The 24529-nt window shown below is 41.5% G+C and overlaps 1 protein-coding gene across 1 annotated transcript; it reads left to right on the forward strand.

The window, feature by feature from the left end:
- The first annotated feature begins 7204 nt into the window (after positions 1-7204).
- Positions 7205-22654, forward strand: tmem132a (transmembrane protein 132A). Its single transcript, XM_041984283.1, has 13 exons — positions 7205-7289; positions 9372-9598; positions 9679-9891; positions 9965-10176; positions 11515-11655; positions 11966-12232; positions 12311-12463; positions 13266-13452; positions 13535-13678; positions 14340-14542; positions 14991-15210; positions 15291-15482; positions 21398-22654. Exons 1-13 carry the CDS (start codon positions 7214-7216, stop codon positions 22652-22654), a joined length of 3492 nt encoding a protein of 1163 aa, XP_041840217.1. The 5' UTR covers positions 7205-7213.
- Positions 22655-24529: the final 1875 nt, after the last annotated feature.

Genomic DNA, 24529 nt, shown 5'->3' on the forward strand with positions numbered 1-24529 from the left:
GTCTGAACGTGTTGAACACGAAGTTTTAGAACCGGCACAGAGCCCTGTCGGTGTGAAAGGGCTGAAATAAAACTAATAATTAAGTCATTATTATCAGTATTTTTGTTATCATTATCAATCCATTTTGCAGCCTTTATCTAATGTATGATCTGAGACTTCCAAGGTGTTACCAGGCCAGACCCAAAACCTCAGAGGGGCGGCCACCAGGAGGCATCTTCATCAAATGCCCAAACCAACCCAGCTGACTCCTTCTAACATGCAGTGGCTCCCTTTACGCTCAGTTTCTCTCAGGCTGAAATCAGCCACCTTCTGAAGGAAGTTCATTCATTCTGTCTGTGATCTCACTGTTTTGGTCATTATTACCCAGAAAGAAACATTATTATGAGTAGTAGTTTCTTTGACTGCCTTATGATGTTTATCTCACAACTTCATTACATAAAGTTAACATTTGTCTCTTCATCCATGTTTTCAGGGTCCATGTGTTTTATGAAGATATTTAATCTCTGATAATTCAGGCAAAAGAAAATCGTCTGAAGTTTAAGTGTCGACTCTTCTGATGTTTCTCTCGCCTCAGTAACTCATCTTATTTCCTCTTCATCTCAGGATGTCACGATTTCATAGTTGTCTCTTTCTTCTTCTGCCCTCCCTCCATATTTGTCCCCTCGCGTCAATCCCCGGCTGGATTATCTGTAGCTGTAATCTGCAGTCATCTGTCATTGTTTCTCTGGATGGGACATTTGCAATGAGGCCAGATTATCATCTCAAACTGTGACCTGACCAGGGACAGTGAGGCAAAATACACCCACTCATATACAAATGGACACACACACACACACACACACACACACACACACACACACACACACACACACACACACACACACACACACACACACACACATACAGCTATTCTTTCTCTGTTAGGATCTTTTCTCTGTGATGCCCTGACAAAGTACTCACCCACACTGGAGGTTTTCATGTTTTGTAGGAATCTTAGAAATTATGATTTGGTGCTGCAGCAACCTTCAGAAATCACAGATTAGATTAAATTAAGTTCTCTAAAATAAAATATGAGTAATTATCCTGAAGCAGGCCACATGTGTGAGAGTTTACTGATTTAATGAGGAGGCATTAAGCAGCAGCAGGACAGAGGAGTCGGGTGGAGGTGACGGTCCTCACCTCATCTGAAACGACTCGTTACTGGAGGTATGGAAAAGATCTGGATGGACATTCTGTTTCAGGAGACTATGAACCTGAAGCTGAGGGGGTATGATGGTTCTGGTTCTGTTAGGTAAAGACTGTGTGTCCTGCATGTCAGAACTTCACAACAAGCTGTTGAGGAGATCCATTTCATATCAATCAGGTGTGTTGGAGCAGAGAAACATCTAAAACCTGCAGGACGACGCTCCTCAAGGACTGGAGCTGGACATCCCTGGGTGGGTTGAGGCCATGGGTAGATTTACTCTGTAAATCAATGTTTCAGCTGTGGAATCGTTTGTCTGCCAAGCTCCCTTTAACCACTCAGAGCTTGTTTAGTTAGAAACAGGTGAGCGACACTGTGCCATCACTGGCTGATTTATTCAAATTTTAACTAGCAAAATATTTTGAAATTACAAACATTTTTTAAGAATAGATTTCATGTGAAATGTGAAAGACCCACAAATAAATCCGTGGGAAACCTTTTCTCATCACAAAAAACTCATGAAAAAATGTCTTAACAACATCAAAGATGTCCTCTCCTGTTTTTTTTCCCTTCCATCTTTGCAGAATAGGATTTGTAAATATTGTCTCTAGCAACATAACTAACAAGCAACAACCGAGATAACAGACATATTTGGTCCTAATCCAGGCTATTTATGGCTCTCCTGGCTCAGTTATGGCAATGCCAAGCGACATGTGAGCCAGACGAGGTCCAAATGGCAGGATGGACATGGATTACGGGCCACATTTGGGCCAGACATTTTTGTTATATGGAAAGCTGTGGATATCCACTCACATACAGTATATGGATTAATCCACGTAATAAAAGTTTTCCCACAACTTGTTCAACACTGGCGCATATGGACAAGTATTTGGATTAAAAGCCTGAGCAGAATAAAATGCTGCATGTAAACGTAAAATTAAAATGAATACTGAATATACATTTTAGTTTAGAAATTTTTATATACATTTTATTGCTATTACAGGATTATTATGAATTTTATACAATACTTCAGTAGTGGTATCAGCAGTCAGTGTGACCTGAATCTAAATTCTCTAAAACTGAGCAGCAGTTTTACAACATCAGACCTACCAAACACATTATTCCTTACAACACTCAGACTATAGGCTTCACATTTTTACCACTATTTTATAATTAAAAAAACAAAAACAAAACTCATCTGACACTGCTTCTGTCTGAGTCCATCTCTGTTTTCTGAAGACACCATCATAAAGATTTTTTCAATAAAACTCTCCTTTCTTAAGAAAACTGAGGGACAATTTATTTATTTCACATTAATGTTTGTTTTGTCTGTTTTTGCAACTGACCTGGATGCAAAACAAAGACACGAAGCACCTTGTTTCCCACACCACAGAACTTTCTTCTGGCTCAGGCTAATGTTGGAAAGGTGCTGTAGATCCAACATAGATGATCTGAGGCTGGTGCCATCTGGACCTGCAGCCTTGCTCTGTGATGGTTGGAGATGGGTTAGTCCTTCCATCGTTCCAGCACATATCTGATTTTCCGCTGGTGTGTTCAGTTTCTGTTGAAGACCACAGCACAAGAAAACAGTTCATTCTGATTTCCAAAGTGATGGTAAAATGGTAAATGCACTTTTCCAGTCAGTTTGACCCCTCAAAGCGCTTCACACTACATATCACATTCACCCATTCATACCCGGGCAACGTGGAATTAAGTGTCTTGCCCAAGGACACTTTGACGTGTAGTCAGGTGAAGCCTGGAATGGATCCACCCACCGTCATCCTCATCCTCCTGAGCTACAGCCGCCGCTACAGCTGATGTCTAATATTCACCTTTCTAGTCTTTAAGCACAGTTTTAAAAGTGAAAAAGACCCACAGCTGTGAATGCTTTTTTTTGCTGGAATTTTGATGACAACATTTAAGCCACAGCCACAAAATTATTTAGTCTGTTTTTTTAGGATGTTCATTCAGATGGCAGCTTTTCCAGAAAGGTGAGTGTCCACCTACTGCCAGTGAAAACGCTGCAGGATCAACACCATACTTCTGTCGCAGTGTTACTTAACTTTTTGATTATTCGTTATTAATTTATTTTTTAACTCAGTGGCTTCAGCTTTTTTAATTTCCTTCTTTTGTTTTTTAACTGTTCTAAAACACAAGTGGTCCAGGAGTCGGGCGTTCAGGGGAAGTCCGCCTTTGTCCACTGATCACATTGCGGTTCACGATTGAGAACCACTGTTTTCTGGTGCCTATTCAGAACCGTCTTTTCGGGTTCAGAACCAACTTTTTTTTGCTGGTTCAAAATGTTTCTGTTGGGTCTCAGGCAGACTAGAAACTACAGCAGCGCTCCATCTGTGCTCTGTTGCTTACGAATGTAATGGTCTCTTTTTTTTTTTTTTTTTTTTGTATGTTTGTTTTTTTTTTTGTATGTTTGTTTTTTTTTTCTTTTTTTTTTTGTTTGTTTGTTTTTTTTCTGTAGTTAAATTTGGAATATTCTAAACGTATATTTCTGCATTTCCAACATTCTTGCTGTGTCCTCAGCAAAGCTGGTCATGAAAATGGTTGGCATGCAATTCCTGCTGCCTCTGTCTTATGGTGGATGCAGTTTATTGTGCAACAGAGTGCTCTAGGTCCACAAGTCGGCTACATTGCAAGTGGAAGATTGCATGTTATGCACATTTTTGTACCTCTGTTCCGTTTTTTAAAGTAATTAAACTGGCTAGCTTGTTTAGTCTAAGTGCATTTTGTCTTGTCTGCTGATGTTTTCTGTTTCTGCATATTAAAAATTAGTGTTAGACCATTTTTCTGACCCATTAAGGTTAAAAACCACAGCTAAAGTGACACCAGTAAGCCAAATATAAACAATGCAAATAAATGGGTGTGTTACATTAACAGTGTATATAATGATGAAGCAATGGTAAAAGTAAAGTAAAGAACTGGTGGTGTTGAGGTGGTCGGTGAGGGGCCCCCAAATTAAATTCTGTTTAGGATGCCATAAAGGCTCAGGCCGGCCCTGATAGCTCATCAGGAATTTGGGGTCTTATTCGATATTTTCGTTGGGTTTTATTAAACTCACTCACCTGCTTGTGAACAACTCTTCTATCTTCATGTTTACTTAATGTAATAACATTTAAATCACTCAAGCAGCACAGCATGAAAAAAAAAAAAAAAGAGAATTAATTACAGAATTTTCTACAATGCCCATTTCTGGAGCAAAGTATATAAATGTGGCTCATACCTGTGTTCAAGTCAACCAAGTCCAGTCATTCCTTTGGGAATTCCCACAACCTCTGATAGATGGGTGAAACTCCGGCATAATTTTTACTTTATTTCCGGTCATTTGCGTAAAGTTCTGTTTATAAATGTGAGCCATTTCTATTTTTGCATTCATTTAGATGGACTGATCCCAACTGCTCAGAAAGAAGAAATTAAACAAATGTACAATATTAGTCTGACAAAACCTTAATCCAGTCCAAACAAAGAAAGGATTTTAAAATTTAGCATGAGTTTTTTTTTTTTTTTTTTTCTCATTAAATTGATTAAAGCGATAAAGATTGAATCTTTTCCTCTTTGGAGTGACGTCAACCCGTCTATGACTAACCTAACAGGGTCAGAACACCAATGTCCCTGAACACAGCACTTACTAAATACATACTCCTCATTTATTTTAGTCTTTCTGTACAGTTCTCATAGTTAATGTCTGATGGAGACACTGCAGTCCGTCCCATCAGTACAAATATACAAGTATTTGGGGAAGAGGAAGTGAGGTAAAGGGGAGAGAGAGATGACAAGGTTTGACACTAAAAAGCAAAGGAAATATTAGAAAAATAGGATATAGTAAAGAACAGGGTGGGAGGAGGGACATGGAGAGGATTATGAAGCATTTTAAATCCGTATTGTGTGCATCTGGCACAGAGAGGAGAGGCTGAAACCAGCAGAGACAAGCTGCAGAAAACAACTTTTTACCACATGGATTTATGAAAATATTTCTATATTTCATGCTCATCCTATGACTGCAATAACATGTTAAAATGCCTCAAGGAGGAAAATATTGGATCTGGAGCTGAACTAGAAGCAGGTAGGTGAAACGGGGGGAGTACGTTTAGGTGGTTGAGTGGGTGAGAGAGCCGGGGGGGTGGGGGGGTATGATCATCCAGCCTGTTCACAGTGATCGTGATCATATGTAGCATGTTGACAAAATTATCTCATTTAATTCAATTCAGTTTTATCTGAATTTCGTCCCAACAGTTTAAAAGTTCAATGTTATAATCGGTTCAGTTTAATTAACAGTAAATTAATTAAACTAATTTTATTATTAATATTAGTCCAATTTTAATAACTGCTTTCATATAAACTAATTAATTAAAATAATGAATTAGCTAAGAAAACCCACAGATTACATCGAATCTTCTCTTTGATTCAATCCTCCGTCCTGAGCTGCATGAGGAGACCGTGGAGAGGAAAACCTCCATCAGAACCAGGACCAAGAAGGAAAACCTCCATCAGAACCAGGAAGAAAAACCTCGGGCTGGGAAAGACAGCCATCTTCCAGGAACTGTTGGATGCGGAGAAGACAGGAAAGAGGAGTCAAGAAGCATCATAGCTCTAATACAGGGATACCTGCCCAGAGAGAAGAAGAGAAACACAAAAGAACGACAACAACAACGTCAGATAATACTACATGGAGAGTAAAGAGAGCAGAGGAGCCCAGTGCATCATGGGACGTCCCCCAGCAGCATTAATACCTGCTGTTACTGTTACTGGACCTGGACTGTCTGACACTGGCAAATACTCAGTAATTCCTATCTTTGTCACTATGACTTTATACAAAAAAGTAATAGAGAATAGGAAGTAATAGTGTAAATTTAATCATCTTGGACCCGTTGGTGTACATAACCCCCAAAACAGGGCAAGTTTGTGTTTGACGAAGAAGTGTTTCAGGAGGACCATCAGTCTGGACCTGAGCATGCCTCAATCAACAATCCCACCTCTGAATGCTGCTGAGTTCAAACTCATATCAAGACCAACAGTTGTTACTGAAAGAGCACCAGAGAGTTGCAGTGGGTCTTCTGTGAGTTTCAATGGGTCTTCTGTAAGTTGAAGTGGGTCTTCTGTGAGTTGTAGTGGGTCTTCTGTGAGTTGTAGTGGGTCTTCTCTGAGTTGTAGTGGGTCTTCTGTGAGTTGTAATGGGTCTTCTGTGAGTTGTAGTGGGTCTTCTGTGAGTTGTAGTGGGTCTTCTGTGAGTTGTAGTGAGTCTTCTGTGAGTTGCAGTGGGTCTTCTGTGAGTTGTAGTGAGTCTTCTGTGAGTTGTAGTGGGTCTTCTGTGAGTTGTAATGGGTCTTCTGTGAGTTGTAGTGGGTCTTCTGTGAGTTGTAGTGGGTCTTCTGTGAGTTGTAATGGGTCTTCTGTGAGTTGTAGTGGGTCTTCTGTGAGTTGTAATGGGTCTTCTGTGAGTTGCAGTGGGTCTTCTGTGAGTTGTAATGGGTCTTCTGTGAGTTGTAGTGGGTCTTCTGTGAGTTGTAGTGGGTCTTCTGTGAGTTGTAGTGGGTCTTCTGTGAGTTGCAGTGGGTCTTCTGTGAGTTGTAGTGGGTCTTCTGTGAGTTGTAGTGGGTCTTCTGTGAGTTGTAGTGGGTCTTCTGTGAGTTGCAGTGGGTCTTCTGTGAGTTGTAGTGGGTCTTCTGATGTTTTCAGTCCAGCTCCATGATAATAATAATAATAAATTTTATTTGTGGGCGCCTTTCTTGACACTCAAGGTCACCTTACAGGATAAAACACAAGAATAAAACAAATCAATAAATACACTCATAAATTAAAGGATGCATAAAACAATAATAAAATCAGTGTGAAGTATTACAGTGAGTGTGCCAGTTTAAACAGACGTGTTTTGAGTTTGGATTGGAACAGTTCTGGGGGGAGGGGCAGAGGCGGTTGACAATGTGAAGATGAAAATATGCTGACCGGGTTATGTTATTAATATTGCTGCAAAAATCTACCGCAGTAACTGAACCTCTGTGATACAGGTGACCTGAAGTGATGGCAGGTATCAGCTGCTCCAGCATGTGGTGGAGGTTCAGAGGAGAGCTGCTGCTCTTCTGGATCATCATAACAGGTGAGGCATTGTTTTTATGTACAGTAGCAGTTACATACGGTCCTTGTACACAGTAACATGCACCATTAGAGACAGAGCTCATATCAGTATCTGTGGGTTAATGGATACATGGTCAGTATTACAGAACAGAACTTTTTCTGTGGTGGCTCCAAAACTTTCGAATGGACTCCCTCTCTCTGTGAGGTCTGCCAATGACTTGAATGATGTTAAATGTCTTTTGAAAACTTATCTTTTTACTTTGGCTTTTAATCCTAGAGAGCAGGAGCATTAGGCTGGGCCTTTTAATTTATTTTATTTGTTATTTTACTGTTTTATACTGTTTGTTTTATTTTGGTTTGATGTTTTATTTGTTGTTATTTTATCTGTACAGCACTTTGGGTACCCTGGGGTATGATAAGGTGATATATAAATAAAGGTTGGTTGGTTGGTTGGTTGGTTGGTTGGTTGGTTGGTTGGTTGGTTGGTTGGTTGATTGATTGATTGATTGATTGATTGATTGATTGATTGATTGATTGATTGATTGATTGATTGATTGATTGATTGATTGATTGATTGATTGATTGATTGATTGATTGATTGATTGATCAGCTGTTCATAGGAACCCAGCAAGTTATCAAAAAAATAAATTAGAGCTGTGTTTCATCCGCAGTAATTGTGTTTAGTGTTTGAAGGAGCAAACATGTTTTCCTCCAGCTGATAGAAACTTATTGTGGTGCTTAAACACTCACAGTCTGACACTGACTGTTCAACAAACTGAAACTTTGAGAAAAAAAAAGTAATTCCAGGGTGATGTTTGGCATGGTGTAAAAAGTAGTTCCAGGGTGTAAAAAGTAGTTCCAGGGTTCAGCGTGGTGTAGCATCCCATCTTCTTCTAACAACTGTCTGTAAACATCTGGGAAGTGAGGAGACCAGTTGCTGGAGTTTTAGGAGAGGAATGGTTTTCCATTCTGGTCTGATGCAGGATTCTAGTGGCTCAGCAGTCCTGAGCCTTGATTGCTGGATTTTTGCTTTCATGATGTTCCAGATGTTGTGTACTGGTGAAAGGTCTGGACTGCAGGCAGGTCAGTTCAGCAGCCGGACTCTTCTCCTGTGAAGCCATGCTGCTTAGATGGATACAGGATGTGGTTCAGCATTGTCTTGCTGAAATCTGCAAGGCCTTCCCTGAAAGAGATGTTGTCTGGATGGGAGCAGATGTTGCTCTAAAACCTCCATGTACTTTTCAGCATTGATGGAGCTTCACAGATGTGGAAGCTGCCCACACCATAGGCACTAATGCAGCCCCATCCCATCAGAGATGCAGCTTTTCACCTGTCCACTGATAACAAGCTGGATGCTCCCTCTCCTCTTTAGTCTGCAGGACACGCCGTCCATGGTGTTCTAAAAGAATTTCACATTTTCATCCGTTTTCAGGGTGAACTGTGACTTCACAGAGGGTGGTTTCTGGAAGTCTTCCTGAGCCTCATAGCCCCAAGATCGCCAGCATCCAGTTTTATCCCAAGCACACAGAGATTCCTCCTGATTCTCTTAATATTATGATGATACACTGTAGATGGTGGATCTTCAAAGTCTTCCCAATTTTACATTGTGAAACATTTTTCTGAAATTGCTCTTGTGGCAAGACTTTGTCCATTTTTCCATCTGTCACTGCCTCACTTAAATGCTCCTTTTATACCCAGTCATGTTACTGATCTGTTGCCGTTTAACCTAATTACTAGTGAAATGTTTCATTTCATATTTTCTATGAAATGGTAAAATGTTTCAGTTTCGACATCTAATATGTTGTTTATCTATTATTGGGAATAAATTATGGGCTGGTGAGATTTGCTAATCATTGCATTCTGTTTTTATACATTTTACACAGAGTCCCAACTTCTTAAGAATGACGTCTGTACGTCACCCTTCACACACATTTCAATCTCATGTTAATAACAAGTATCTTGTTATTAAAGCTTCTCTTTCTGTCAGTCTGGAACATTGATGGAAAACTGAATATAAATGACTGAATGTCATAACTTGAACAGAGTGATAGAGACGTTACGTGAAAAAGTCTAAATACTTCCTTCCCTGTTTTATTTCTCTCAGTCCCGTCATCTCTGCTGCAGCCTCCGCTTCCTCTCTCCCTCCCAGTCCAGATGTCAGTCATTCCTCCTCCCTGGCAGTTCCTTCCTTTGTTCCAGGTGGAGCCGGGCCCTCTTTTCTCCAACTGCAGTCCCTTCTCCTTCTCCCAGAGTGTTTTCCTGCTGCCTCCGCCCGGTCAGGCCCACAGACCTGGCCTCCAGGCTTCATTTGGACCTTATTCAGTTACACAGGTAAGAAGAAAAGGACGACTTGTTTCAGAGTTATTAAAGATTTAATAAAGTCATGCATCTCCTCCTATCTCTCTCCTCAGCTCATATCAGAGCCTCTGCTTCACAGTTTTCCCACTGTGTACTCTTCCCTCCTCTCTGAGGATGTGGAGAGAGAGCGAGATGAGGGAGGGCAGGAGAGGTTTAGGGTGAGGGTCTTGTTCCAGGAAAAAGAATATATCAGTACCCAAGGGACCTGCATCATCCTGCATGCTTTCAAGGAGACGGAGCAGCACAAAGCTTCCTGTGTCACACAGGTGAGGACCAGTTTACTTTTCTCATCGTCGTGTTTTCCGCTCCGGTCTTTTACGGGTCCATGCTGTTTTCCAGCCTCCTCTAGGATTGTGTGTGGTTACCCTGACACTGCCCAGTGACTGGTTTAAAGACCAATCCCAACATATTAACCAATCACGTCAAGATCTGGACCAGTGGCATAAAAACGTCCACCGTAATCGCAAGGTAACGACCCGGGACCGTGGCCACCACCATCGTCGTCGTGGTGACCTCCTCAAGCATCAGCATGCGATGTCGTCTTCGCTCAGGTGAAGTTAAAAAGTTTGTGATGTTTGAATCATTTAGGTGAGTCATGAAGAAAACAATATTCAGATTATGAGCAGCATGTTGCTGTCAGCTCTCTACCTTCAATACAATTTCATTTTATAATCAAAAGGAAAACTGAACTGTTGCCCTTTATCACTGGTCGAGCTGGTCACTGGACCAAACAACAGAAGAATCAAACAGAACCAACTGAGGAGGCAGGCTGATCATGAATTTAACCCTGTGCAGTAACATTGGCGTTAATGAAAAATAACGTTATTGTGATTCACCTCCGGAATCTCAAGCCCAAGTCCTACAGACCCAAGCTCCCCTCTATAACCACTAGGCTTCATGTCCATTTACCAACATCACCATCCTTTGTTTTATTATTATTTAATTGTCAGCAAACTGACTAAATAAAAGTCAGTTACACAAAATAAAATGAATAGAAAGTAAATAAACTGAAGTATAGGGCTGGGCAATACTGTAAATTTTGATGTTGCTCTGATGCCAAGTAAATACCGGGCAAGTATCGCTGATACTGATACTCGTTTCCACTGAATTTTGCCCCCAAAGCAACTCTGTAAAAGAAATATTGATCTCATCACGCTGGTATCAGCCGCTGGCCATTACTGGCCCTGGTATCGATAATATCGCTATTTAGATCGATCTGCCTAACCCCACTGAAGTAATGAAAAGAAGCAGAAAGAAGAAAAACCTTGTGATTCTTATCATACCAGCAACAAACCACCTTTCACCATATGTTCTAAAACTACCGTTTACCTGTCTGAAAGATTTATTATTAAAATGAATGATTTGTAATCAGTTTTGGTAGGGTCATGTGACTGTTCTCCAGTTATGGCAGCTGCTGCAGCATCACAGAAATCTGTGGTCTGACATTAGTTTAGACACACAGCAAGGTTCTGCTGCAGAGCAAGAACAATTTAGATTTCATCAACTACTGTAAGTACAGTAGACTTGAAATATTTCATATGTGTTGGAATAAAAATAAGTTTTTGTGATGTAATAATTTCTAATTTACTCAGATTTGATCTCAAGTTATTTGCACAGCCTTATGTATTTGACAACTTGTTCATCTATGATCTACAAACGCAAAACATTCTAGTTAATTCTCTTCAGTCTCTCAGCTTTCTAAAACTTATTTTTTAGGCAACAAGTTTACGTATTTTTTTTAAGTAGTTGTTAGATTTCACAGATCAACATGTCTGCCTAAGATGACCATGATAAACAAAGATGTGATTAAAGCAGTTATTACTCATGATCATTGCTGATGAGTCTTTTCTCAGCTGCCTGCGTAACAGATGAATTTATATCTTATTCAGATCAAAATCAAATGTTGATGACAACTCTCATATGGATGCTCCACGGGCCCTCAGATATCAACGGGGCCCAATGCAAAACCAAATTCAGCTTTACTACTCTTCCTTCCACCTGCTGGATGACCTTAAGCCGACACAAGGACGGTATGTTGCGCTGTGGTGGCAGAATGATGGCCTTCTTCCCATCGATATTACTCTAACATTGGCATGCCATGATTAGGGTTAAACTACAATAAGTTTCAGTGTTAAAATTCAATCAATGAAAACAAAAAATATTCTCATTATGAAAAACATCATTGTTGAATCAAACATCTCATAATTAGATTCAATCAGGAGCAGAGATGATGGCTCAGCTGTGGAGGCGACCCATCCTGATCCTAGATGCATGTTCATAGTAAAAATAAATACTTCCTCTGAGCTTTTATACCAACACTCTCTTTGTTCATCCTTCTAGATGTTCGGAGGACAGTATGGCTCAGTCCCAGAGCCAGCTGTTTTATATCAGAGCAGTGACAGTGAAGGAGCAGAAGACAAGGAACCAGGGGCAAGACCAGGACAGGACTGAGAAAGAAAACTGTTTAAATGGGCAGCAAGAGGACGAGCTTATAGTGGACTCTCATGTTGTAATTCGCTACCACAGGGGGCCCGTCCTGATAGGCCAGCCAATCAGAGTGTCCATCAATCTCAGAGCAAACTTCAGCGCTGACTTTGTCATCATCAGGTATTCACATCAGTCAGCTGTTATAAACACTGCTTTATATCAGCGAGAATCGACAGACTTACTGGTTTGTGTGTTCAGGATGAAGGTAAAGAAAGGCTTGGTGTCGATGGCGGCCCAGAGAACCTTTACCTCTGACCTCTGGACGGTCACCTTGGAGAGAAGCCAAGGCTTCAAACATGATGTGATGTCAATCTTCTGCCACAAACAGATCACAGCGAAGACAGATCACAAGTAGGTCTCAAACTGTGACAAACAACAAGTTCTCTGAGTTTATCTTTAGGTTTTTCAGGTTGGTGAGCACATGTATGAGCAGGTGATAGATTAAAGAACAAACCCTTGTTCTCCAGACCTTTTCCACACGAGTTTTTACAAGAGCTACTTTTGTTTAGGGTATTTATTTTTAATAAAATAAAATAAATAATATAAAACAATATGTTTAAATAAAGAAAGAAATACTAGGCAAATATATTTAAATAAAGAAAGAAAGAAAAAATGAGAGCCTTATACCCATAAAGCTCCTCTTGGCAAAGCAAATTTGTTCAGCACAACACAGCAGCCAGACCATCATTCTGCTGCTACCGTGCTGGACAGGACAAGTTTAAAATAAATAAATAAATTTTAAAAGTATATAAATATATATATATATATATATGTATATAGTGAAGGAAGACATCTGTTTATGTTTATGTGAAGAATGAGGGGATTTGGAGGTTCTTTTAAGATGCAAGGCTCATTTTTCAGCATGGTCTGATTTACTTTTCAGGCCTTCAAATCAGTACAAACATGTTCTAATCCAGGCTGCATAAATCTGGATCTACTTCAGGACACCTGTTTATAAAATACAGAAGTTACACCGTTATCACATTATTACTTGAAAAGTGAGCAAGTTAACAGGTGTTGAGTACAACACTAATAATAATTATTTAACAGAGGTGGCAGAGGGAGCTCCTCCCTATCCAGAAACTGCATGTTAAGACTGAAAGAAGTGAGTCTTGATGTTCCAATTCAGTCTCTAAACTCTCTCCACCTGCAGTTTCTCTCTCCTCCAGCAGGTGGTCTGTCTATCAATTGACGGCCTGAGGCGGAGCTTCGGTGTTGCCATGACGGTGTCTGCTAACTGGTGGGTGGAGTACTCTGGGCACAGCAAACACTATGGAACAGCAGTCAGCCTCTACTCTTTCGTTGATAGACACATCTTTGGCATTGTTCCCACCACGGAGGTGCTCCATTCTTACAATCTTTAAAGATCTGTTCAATGAAATCCAGTCATTTTGATAGTTGCTTATCATTATTTATCCTCAGAGTAAAATGATCATCAACACAGCCATACTGACCAACCAGCCGGTGTCCATACCTGTCACTGTGCTCGCCATAAGCCACGATGAGAAGGTTTCAGATGTTACTTCTGCAGTCACATGTCACTCTGCCAGCGAGAACACCATCAAGGTGAAATGCAGTCACCAACACGTGTTATTAAGATCTGTCTGATGTTTAGCAAACCCATGTGTTCGGAGACTGAACCATGAGGGAAGATCAGTGTGAGCTCTGATGAGCTGAGAGGCAGAATTCGCTGTCATGGAGATGGCCCTCTGTTATCCTGCTACATCAGCATGGTAACTGATACTGAGCTCTTCACCATAGTAAATGATACTGGGTTTGTCACCATGGTAACTAGTCCTAAACTCATCACCATGGTGGCAGGTGCTGATCTTGTTACTATGGTAACTGATGCCGACACTCATCCTCAAGATGGTTAACTGATTCTGAACCCATTACTATGGTAACTAGTCCTACGCTCATCACTGTGGTGACTGATGCCAAACTCGTCACCATGGTAACTGATGCTAAAATTTATCCATATGGTAATTGGTGCTAAAGTCATCACCATGGTAACCAGTAGTCAACTCATCACCATAGTAATTGTGCTGAACTCATCATATCATAAATGATGATGAACTTGTCACCATGGTTACTTGCTAAACTCATGACCATAGTGACTAGTGCTGAACTTGTCACTATGGAAACTGGTGCTAAACTCATCAAATCTGTGTGTACTTTCTGTAAATCTGCTGTTTTCTGTTCACCTGTATGATGGACGTCTCCTCAGGTCTCCAGTGATTGCTCCATACTCTTTGTGGACGGCAGTGAATCAGGGTTGGGCAGCACATGTGCCATGGTGGAGTTTCAACTGGGCGTGCTCAGTGGGTCTGTGTGTCTGGAGGTATGGGCTCCGTCTGTGCCCCTGCAAGTGTTGTTGGCAGACCCCGTTCTTGATGCCATTGATGGTTGGAACCTCTTCACAGAAGAAGGGTATGAAACCATCTGCTGGAATAGACGTACATAGCTGTTTTGTCTCTAAATAAACTGGAGATATTTTCCAAGGGGTATGTTTTTACTGAATGGTTTCCTAGCATTATCATATCAGATAGATAGATAGATTTCAAAAGATTACTATTATTCTAACTTAAAGACTATTTATTTATATCAAACCGCTCTTTTAGTTTAGTTTATTGAGCTACTTTGTGATTGCTTCCTAAAGCTGCTGCAATCCCACAGATAAACAGAAAATATTTGCATCATCTGCAAATAACATAAACTTTAACTTTTCAAGTGTAATTAATTTGCATTATAAACATTTTTTACCTAAAACTGATCCTTGAGGTACCCCGCATGTAATATTCTTGAGTCTAGATTCACAGTATTTTTATATTTTCTTAATACTGACATCTTTAATCCTCTGTGTGTCCTGTCTCCTCAGGTGTGTGCCAGTTTATCAGCGCTCCTCAGTCCAGATTCTGACCCAGTTCACAGCACAGGACTCTCTGGGCAGAACTAAGCATCTCCTCGGCTCGTCAGACTGGTTTGTGGATGTGACAGAGTTGGTCCATAACTGGCTGAGAATAGAAGATCCCAAAGTGGCTTCGCTTGGTCCACAGAACATCCTAATTGGTTTGAGGCCTGGAAAAACATCACTGCATGTATGTTATGGTAGTGCATCAGTTCATGTTCATGTCCTTACGAGCTGGACATCACCATCTTCATCATCCTCTTCTGTCAGGTTGTTTCTGAGCAGTGGGACGGTGTGCTGGGACGATGTGAGGTCACTGTGACCTCTGATGCAGTCACCCCTGGTGATCTATCGGTGCAGGTGGTCAGCGGCCTCGGCATGTCAGTTACAGCCAACCCCGGCCACCCCGCCATCGTCACAACAACGGTGACCGCCTACAACATCCTGTACAACCTTCACCAGGTGAGAGAATCCAACCACACACAACAGCCAGAAAAAATCTCTAATGTAACTTTTACAAGCTCTGAAAGATTTACTACCACTGATATTCAGTGACACAACGCTCATAATTTAATCATTTTTAAAGTTAATGATGCATTGCTTTGATACTGTACACAAGCATTCATGGTAACAAGGGAATTAACTAAAATCACCCAGTTTTATGAACATTATCTTATATTTTAGAAAATTCTATTCATTTTTATTTCTTTGTATTTCAATTTTAAGTCAATTTAACACACAAAATTAAAGCTTTCAAAGTTTGAAAAGGGAAAATGATGAAGTTAAATACTTATCTTGTCCTTACTCTCTCACATCAACTGTCACAGCATTACATAACAATTTTGAGCACAAACCCTAATAACCAATTAAAATATACTCAAAAAACATAGTTTTAAATAAGCCTAGTTAATTTTTCACATCTTTTCATTGTATTAATTTTTTTATCTTTTGTTAAATGTGTTTATTTTTTTCTCATGTTTTCATATTTTAGTTGGAAAAACTTCTAGATTCTGTTTGGAAATTGATCCTTTTTAACTCTGCAGATGATTTGAAGAATTTCAAATTTCAGTATTTTCACTTTGATGAAAAGTGAATTTGTGGTTTTCTTATGTGTGTTTTTGCACACTTTGACACACAAAGTCATGTTTGGTCATTTAAGGTAACAGAACAAAATGTACAACAATGATTTGATTTAAATATTTTTAAATTATTAATGTGAGGCCAGAAATTATGGTTCTTCCATTTCAACTTTTCATTTATTACTACTCACTATAAAATTTCACCATGAGGCTGAAATATTGGATGTGTATGAATGTTTTCTCACAAAAAAGGATTTTGTAGATATGCTCAAATACCTGTGGTGTTAACATCAACACAAGAAAGAGACTCACCTTTTCATTGGCTCATAATGCACAGAAACATGTTTGGAGAAAACCAAACCCATCATAACATCACGCTCATCACACTATGGGTGCATTCACACCTGGCATTTTCATCCGAATCCTAGTCCATTTGCTGGGAAAGGCCGCTTCGGTGGAGTATTGTAAACGCACAAACAAACAGGTTGAAATCAAGGAAGCAGACTCAGTCTGCCTACAAACGCAAATCTTGGTCCGCTTCAAGTAAACCAAATACAGGAAGCGGACTACAAACTAAAGTGAATTATAGGTTTAGCACATGGCATTGTGGGTAAACAGAACCAGACTATAACTCTAGATGGGAGATATGTCTCATGGTCAAGCGTGGAAGACATCAGTAAAAGTTCTTGTAGAAATATGATGAACTCAAAACTACTAGGATCTGATGCAGCTCCATGTTTAGCTGCTATGTAACAGAAACCAAAGTTGTTCTGCATTAACCAACAGATGAACAAGTTTTCTTCTTTGATGGGCCTCGTCTTCTCCTTTAGTAATTTTTGATGCAGCGCTACCTCTGGTAGACAATAAAACACATTATTTAAAAGGTCTGATTCGTTTGAGAAGTGAACGCAAACTCGGTCCGGAAGATTGTTGCACCCCCCAACTGAACCGAGTCCCCAATCGTACCTAGTCTAAAGGACTATCCTGATCTGAATGCAACCTATCTTTCAAACACAGTGGTGGAAGGATGATGATCTGGGCTTCTTCTGCAGCCATAGGACCAGGACACCTTGCAGTTATTGAGTGGACCATGACCTCCTCTGGATACCAAAATATTCTGGAGTTAAAACATAAGTCCACCTGACTGACAGCTAAAGCTTGGTTGAGTAATATTTAGTAAATAGTAATATTTCTAGAATGCGCCGCTAGGTGGCAGCAGCAATTGTAGTAGCTCTGTTTTTAACTTATGATTTTTTTGCAATATAGCCGTCTTTTTTAAGATATCAGCTGTCAATCTGTGTCTGTTCGGGTAGATTTTTCGCGCTGGTCAGAGGCTGTGCTATATGGGAGATTTTTCTGAATATTTTTTCTTTTTGCAAGACTTGTTATTGTGAGTCTCCATGGCAACGAGACTTGTTTACCATCGGGATCAACTGATAAAACTCTCCAAACTCAAGATTATCAGTGAAACAACACTTCAAATCCCAACGGAGTTGAAAAGAAAGAGAAGAGGATGCAGGGCAGGAGCGAGGCAGAGAGAAAAACGGTGGCGATTCAAACCGTTTCTTCCAACGGTTGTTATGGGAAACGTGAGATCGCTAGTTAACAAAATTGATGAACTTCAGGTGCTAACCAGGTCTCTTAAAGAATACAGAGAGTGCAGTATTATGTGCTTCACCGAGACATGGCTGCATGAACACATCCCAGACTGTAATGCGTCTGTACACGGCTTCAGGACGGTCCGTGCAGACCGCAATAAACAACTCAGCGGGAAGCTGAAGGGAGGTGGAATTGCGGTGCTGGTAAACCAGCGCTGGTGTCATCCTGAACATGTCACTGTTAAAGAGAAGATCTGCAATAGAGACATTGAACTGCTAGCTGTGAGTCTCCGCCCGTATTATTTACCCAGAGAGTTCACATGCGTTATTCTGGTAGCGGTATATATATTACCTGGTACCGCTCCAGACGCAGCCTGTGATGTCATTAACTCTGTAGTGGCCAGGCTTCAAACACAACATCCAAACGCATTTGTGGCGATCTCTGGAGATTTTAACAACATCTCCCTCTCTGCAACTCTACCAACTTTCCAACAGTTTGTCAGCTGCTCCACCAGAGAAAACAAAACGTTGGACTTATTTTATGCAAATATTAAAAATGCATACAGCTCCTTTGCCCTGCCACCTTTAGGAAGATCAGACCATAACCTAGTTCTTCTCTCCTCCTCCTACAAGCCCATCATTCAGCAACAACCAGTCATTAGAAAGGCTATAAGAACCTGGTCTAATGAAGCTGAAGATGCTCTGAGAGGATGCTTCGAGGCTACAGACTGGAACGTCCTATGTGAACCTCATGGAGATGACATCAACGCCTTGACTGAGTGTGTGACAGATTATATTAACTTCTGTGTGGACAGCACCATTCCAACAAGAACAGTGAGGTGCTTCCCCAATAACAAACCCTGGATCACCAGTGACCTGAAAAAGCTGCTGAACATCAAAAAGAAAGCTTTTAGGGATGGAGACAGGGAGTTATTGAAGTCCACACAAAAACAACTTAAAACACAAATGAAGAAGTGCAAGGAGGACTACAGGAAGAAGTTGGAAAGTAAGCTTCAGAAAAACAATGTGAGGGATGTGTGGTCAGGAATGAAGAAGATCACTGGCTTCGGGATAAAGGAGGATCAGACTGATGGAGGTCTGGACAGAGCGAATGAACTGAACATGTTCTTCAATAGGTTTAGCTCACCTCCTGCTTCAACCCCAACTAGCCACACACCCTCCATGAGCCCACAGCTTTCCTGTCACACCTCCACTCTGTCACCCTGCAGCTCAGTCAAGGACCTGGACACAACCTCATCTCCCTCCACATCAGGACTTCCTGAAACCTCCTCTGCCTCCACCTCCACTCTGTCTGTCTCCTGTAACCAAGTCATGCAACAACTGGTGAAACTGAACCAGAACAAGGCTACAGGTCCAGATGGTGTCAGTCCCAGAGTTCTCAAGACCTGCTCAAAACAGCTATGTCCGATTCTCCAGCACCTGTTCAACACCAGCCTGAGCCAGAAAAGAATCCCGGTGCTGTGGAAAACATCCTGCCTTGTTCCAGTGCCTAAAAAACCACAACCAGCTGAACCAAAAGACTACAGACCAGTCGCCCTGACATCTCACGTCATGAAAGTCCTGGAGAGACTCTTACTGGCTCACCTCAGCAAGCAGGTGAACACCTTTCAGGACCCATTACAGTTTGCATACCGTAATGGGCTTGGGGTTGAAGATGCAATCATATACCTGCTTCAGAGAGCCCACTCTCATCTGGACCAGTCAGGCAGCACTTTGAGGGTCATGTTCTTTGATTTCTCAAGTGCTTTTAATACGATTCAGCCTGCTCTGCTGTGTGAGAAGCTGCAGAAATTCCAGGTGGATCCCTCCACAACCACCTGGATTTACGACTACCTCACAAACAGACCACAGTTTGTGAGACTGAAAGGTTGTGTGTCTGAGATGGTGGTCAGCTGCACTGGAACACCACAAGGGACTGTACTTTCACCATTTCTATTCACGCTGTACACCTCAGACATCCAGTACAACTCTGAGTTCTGTCATCTGCAGAAATACTCTGATGACTCAGCAGTTGTTGGGTGTATCAGTGATGGACAAGAAGCAGAGTACAGAGAACTGGTCGGTCAGTTTGTGAAATGGTGCGGTGACAATCATCTCATCTTGAATACCAAGAAAACAAAGGAGATGATTGTTGACTTCAGGAGGAACAAGAACACACATAGAAGTGTTTCCATCATGGGAGAGGAGGTGGAGGTGGTGGAGGAATACAAGTACCTTGGAGTTCAGCTGGACAACAGACTTGAGTGGAAAAGCAACACTGAGTACATTTACAAGAAAGGTCAGAGCAGACTCTACTTCTTAAGGAAGCTGAGATCTTTTAACGTCTGCACCAAAATGTTGCAAATGTTCTACAGGTCTGTTGTTGAAAGTGCAATCAGCTTTGCAGCAATCTGCTGGGGCAGCGGCATCAGAACCAGAGACTTGAAAAGAATTAACAAACTGATCAAGAAAGCCGGTTTTGTGCTTGGAGTAACTCTGGAGCCGCTGGAGTTGATCATCAAAAAAAGAATTCTGTACAAGCTGACGAAGATAATGGAAGATCCTTCACACCCCCTACACAACGCCGTGACGAAACAACAGAGTGTGTTCAGTGGGAGGCTTGTTCAAGTCCGATGCAAGACAGAGAGATACAGAAGATCCTTCCTTCCAGCAGCTATCAGGCTGAAGAACAAAGCCCTTAATTAATGAATGTGATTGTTTTACTAAAAAAAAAAAAAAAAAAATTACTACTACTACTACTACAATATTGAATTTCCCTTTGGGATTAATAAAGTATTTTTCATTCATTCATTCATTCATTACCAGACTGAAGGAGTAAAAACCATATCTGCTTTTAGCCACTGAACAGCCTGAGTGTAGACCCCTCTGCCAGAGTGTGTTGGGTTTAATTTGAACTTTGAACTAGACCATCAAAGCACCACTTGTGCTTAACTATTACTGGTGATATTCACTGTAAATCAAACACACCCATTCACTACATTATTTGTAATTAGCTTACATCATACTGGTGTCACTTTGGATGTGGTTTTTAACATTACTGGGGTAGTAAATTCAGAAAAATAGTCTGGTATTAATTTGCACTTTTTTATATTTAGAGATATGAGTGTGAGATACTGAACTTGTATTTTAAATTAATTGAAAATATCAACAGCCATTTAGAGTAAGCAAGGTAACCAGTTTAATTAGTGCATAACAATCTTCCACTACAAAATAGCTTTAAACCGCAGCCTGTTCATTAAATTCTTACTTTAGTGAATCTCAGAGATTCAAGTGCTCCACAGCTCAAACAGCTAGATGCAGTAGTCTGCAACAGGAACTGATGGAACCAGTTTCATTTGTGTGTAAACCAGTAAATTTTCATGGTTTTATCAACCATGATGAAAAAAATTAGTTTTTGCATGGTATGTATGAGTTAAAATAGTTAATGGAATGTTTGGAATCTATTTTCATCTTATTTCTATTTAAGAAAGTTTGACATTACAAGTGTACTTCGAGGCCCCCTGGTAGCATGTGGGCCCCAAGCAGCCACTTTGTTTGCTTTGGACAGGCCCTGGCAGTGACTATGAAACAGGTTATCTTGATGAATGACTGTAAATAACAGAACAACCGCAGTTTGTACCCAGTAAACGAGCCTGGAGTTTTCTATCATCTGCATTCATGCCCTGTTGTGTCTTTGCAGGAAGCGTCCATCAGCGTCTGGCTCCAGTTCAGTGATGATACTGCTTCTCTCCTCTCCAGCTACAGCGATCTTCCATTTTTCATGCGTCTCTCATCTTTGGCTGAAACTGTGGTCATGGTAACATCCAGTCCTGAGCAGCAAATTTATGCCCAAGGTGATGGAGGTGGGCCTCTAGTGCAAGCAGAACTTCTGGTTTCTACCTGTGACGACCAGCTGATTTCCTCCAACTCCATCAGTGACAACAAGCTGCCTTTTAGTGCCTTGTCCAACAGAGGAGGAGCATCTAGGAGGCTGGCGAGAGGGTCTGGGTGGGTTCGTGTAAACCTCGACCTGGGCTTTGCACGGCCAGTAGGGAAGAAGAATGAGGAGGATGAGGAGTTTGAGTTTGTCATTTCAGATATGCTGTTTGGAGCTGACAATGACATGTACGTATCAAACGAGGACGAAAGTGGAAACATGAGCTCTGGAAGTATCAACTATGAGAAAGTCAAGGGAGAGACGGCTAACAGGAGGTGGAACAAGGACAACAGCCAATGGATCGTTGGTGGTAACACTCTGGAAAGAGCTGTGCTGCTTCCCAGTATGGAGGAAGGAACTGTGTACTTCTCCCCCAGCCATGAGGTCGAAGGAGAGAGGAGGGAAGAGGAGGAAAAAGATGGGCTTGGTGCTCCAGAGTTCGAGGTTGGCCTCGGTGCTATCCTCTCTCTGTTCTGTCTCTCAGCTGTCCTTTTCCTGGTAAACTGTCTGCCCTGTGCCCTGAGAGACAGAAGGAGGTCCAGAACCAAGACGGAGACCACCAGAGATCTGGAGGACAGAGATCCTGAGGGAGGAGATCCTGAGGGTGGAGATCCTGTGGCTGGAGCTCCTGAGGGTGGAGATCCTGTGGCTGGAGATCCTGAGGCTGGAGATCCTGAGGACGGCGATCCTGACGATGGCGATCCTGAGGCTGGAGATCCTGAGGCTGGAGATCCTGAGGACGGCGATCCTGACGATGGCGATCCTGAGGCTGGAGATCCTGAGGCTGGAGATCCTGAGGACGGAGATCCTGACGATGGTGATCCTGAGGCTGGAGGTCTGGAGGACGGAAATCCGGAGGAAGGAGATCCTGAAGATAAAGCTACAGAAAATCAAGACAACAGGGGAGAGAAAGAGGAGGAGCACTGTGAGAGGAAGATCACAGAGAGTGAATACGAGCTGAAGGAGACTCAGCCAGAAAATGATGCAGGTGATGAAAAACAAGAAGAAATCATTTGCTGAACTTCAGCAAACACAATGAAGCTGCAAATAAATCAGCTGCGATGGTGAAGTATGACAGAAACACGTACTGGAGGTGTTAAACTAAAGTGTTGTGAAGGAAAAAATTTATACCATCCCTGTCTGCCCAGTCCAGACCAGTCCAATCCAATCCAATAAATCCTTATTTATACAGCACTTTTCAAGCACATTGCAGATCAAAGTGCTCAACAGTTACTCCAAGATTCTTTACAGACTAAGCGGAGGCCCAGGAAATGCTGTCTATGGTAACATATACCATAATTAATACAGTAATCATTTAAATTGAGTCTCTGTTAGGACACACGCTGAGGTGTTTAGGAAACACATGACCTCTGTTTTGTCTGGATTCAGAAGAGGAAATTACTGGAAATCCATCCTGCTGGGAAGCTGGGAGCCTGAGCAATGGATTTGTTTCATCGTGCTTCAAGGTCTCAGTCATCACCATGATTTCTGATGATGTTGTCCAGAGGGAGCATGTATAAACTGAAGAGGACTGGTCCAAGACCAGAACCCAGAGGGACACCTAAATGAACTCTGCCAACTGTGGAGGATGTATTTTGATATGTACAAAGTGTAGTCTGTCTGATAATAAGTAGGATTTAGACCAGTCCAAAGCCAAACATTCATCTCAAGTCTATGTAGCAAGAGGAGACAAGACCACAAGGTCATTTCTAACTTTAAGTCAGTGCTATGACAGTTTAACAAGTTTATGAGGCGCTGATAGAAAAGAGGAGATCTTCTGACCACCGTCTTTCCTTTCAGACCCTTGTATAGAGTGTACAACCCTGAGGCTTCTTCTCAGAATAAAAATAGAAAATATAGTTGAAGACCTGTGAAGGGAAGTCCCACTATGGCGCTGCTAGTTGCTAAATGTTTGGCATTGTTCCTGGATTTTTAAAACAAGATGAACATTTATTTTCTTCTGTGTGTTTTTCCATTTCCATTAAACATTTCTATAAAACAAAAACAAAACATTTTCACTGAGCAGAATAGAAAAAATCTGTTTAGCCTCTTCCAATTAATAACACCTGAGTGACAAGACCGTTGGCCTTAAATAACCCCAGGCCACCGTCCGCCACAGGCAGAACACAAAAAGATGAAACACAACCTGCTGGTTGGGACAGTAAATTCTATTAATTGCAAAGTTTGCTGTCAGTCACTGTTTCTGAGTTTGAATAAATTCTTTCTGCTGAAGTTGTTAGTGGTTTTTGTGTTTGAAGAAATCAGACGATGAGCTCAGTTCAGTTTCCACATTACACCGGTTTCTGCAGTGCTGCCTTCTCCTCCCTCTACTCTTCTCCCTGTTCACCAACAGCTCTCCAGTCTGTCAAACTTCTGAAGGTCTCAGACGACAGCACCCTCATTAACCTCATCTCTGGTGGGTCCACCTACCAGGGGCTGATCTACAGGGGCAACTGCTGTAGAGTTTTGCTCCATAACTTTTAGGTCCTTGAATTAAACTTGTAAAAACAAATCTCATTGCATTGGTTAGCACAGCTGCCTCAAATCAAGAAGGTCACTGGTTTTGGGCCTCAACTGGGCCGGGCATTTCTATGTGGACTTTGCATGTTCTCTGTATGCATGGGTTCTCCCTGGGTACCTTGGCTTCCTCCCACAGTCAAAGACATGCATGTTAGGTTAACTGGTCACTCTAAATTCTCCCTAGGAGTGAACGGTGAATGGTTGTTTGTCTCTCTGTGTTGGACCACTGGCGACCTGTCCAGGGTGTACCTGCCTCTCACCTGCTAAATGCTGGGTTAGGCTCCAGCTTACCCACGACCCTGAATTTGGATAAGTGGCTTAGAGAATGGATGGATGGATCTTTGGCCCTTCAAAAACTTACAGCCCTGAATCAAA

This window comes from Melanotaenia boesemani, chromosome 4 (assembly GCF_017639745.1).
Source record: "Melanotaenia boesemani isolate fMelBoe1 chromosome 4, fMelBoe1.pri, whole genome shotgun sequence".
NCBI lineage: Eukaryota > Metazoa > Chordata > Actinopteri > Atheriniformes > Melanotaeniidae > Melanotaenia > Melanotaenia boesemani.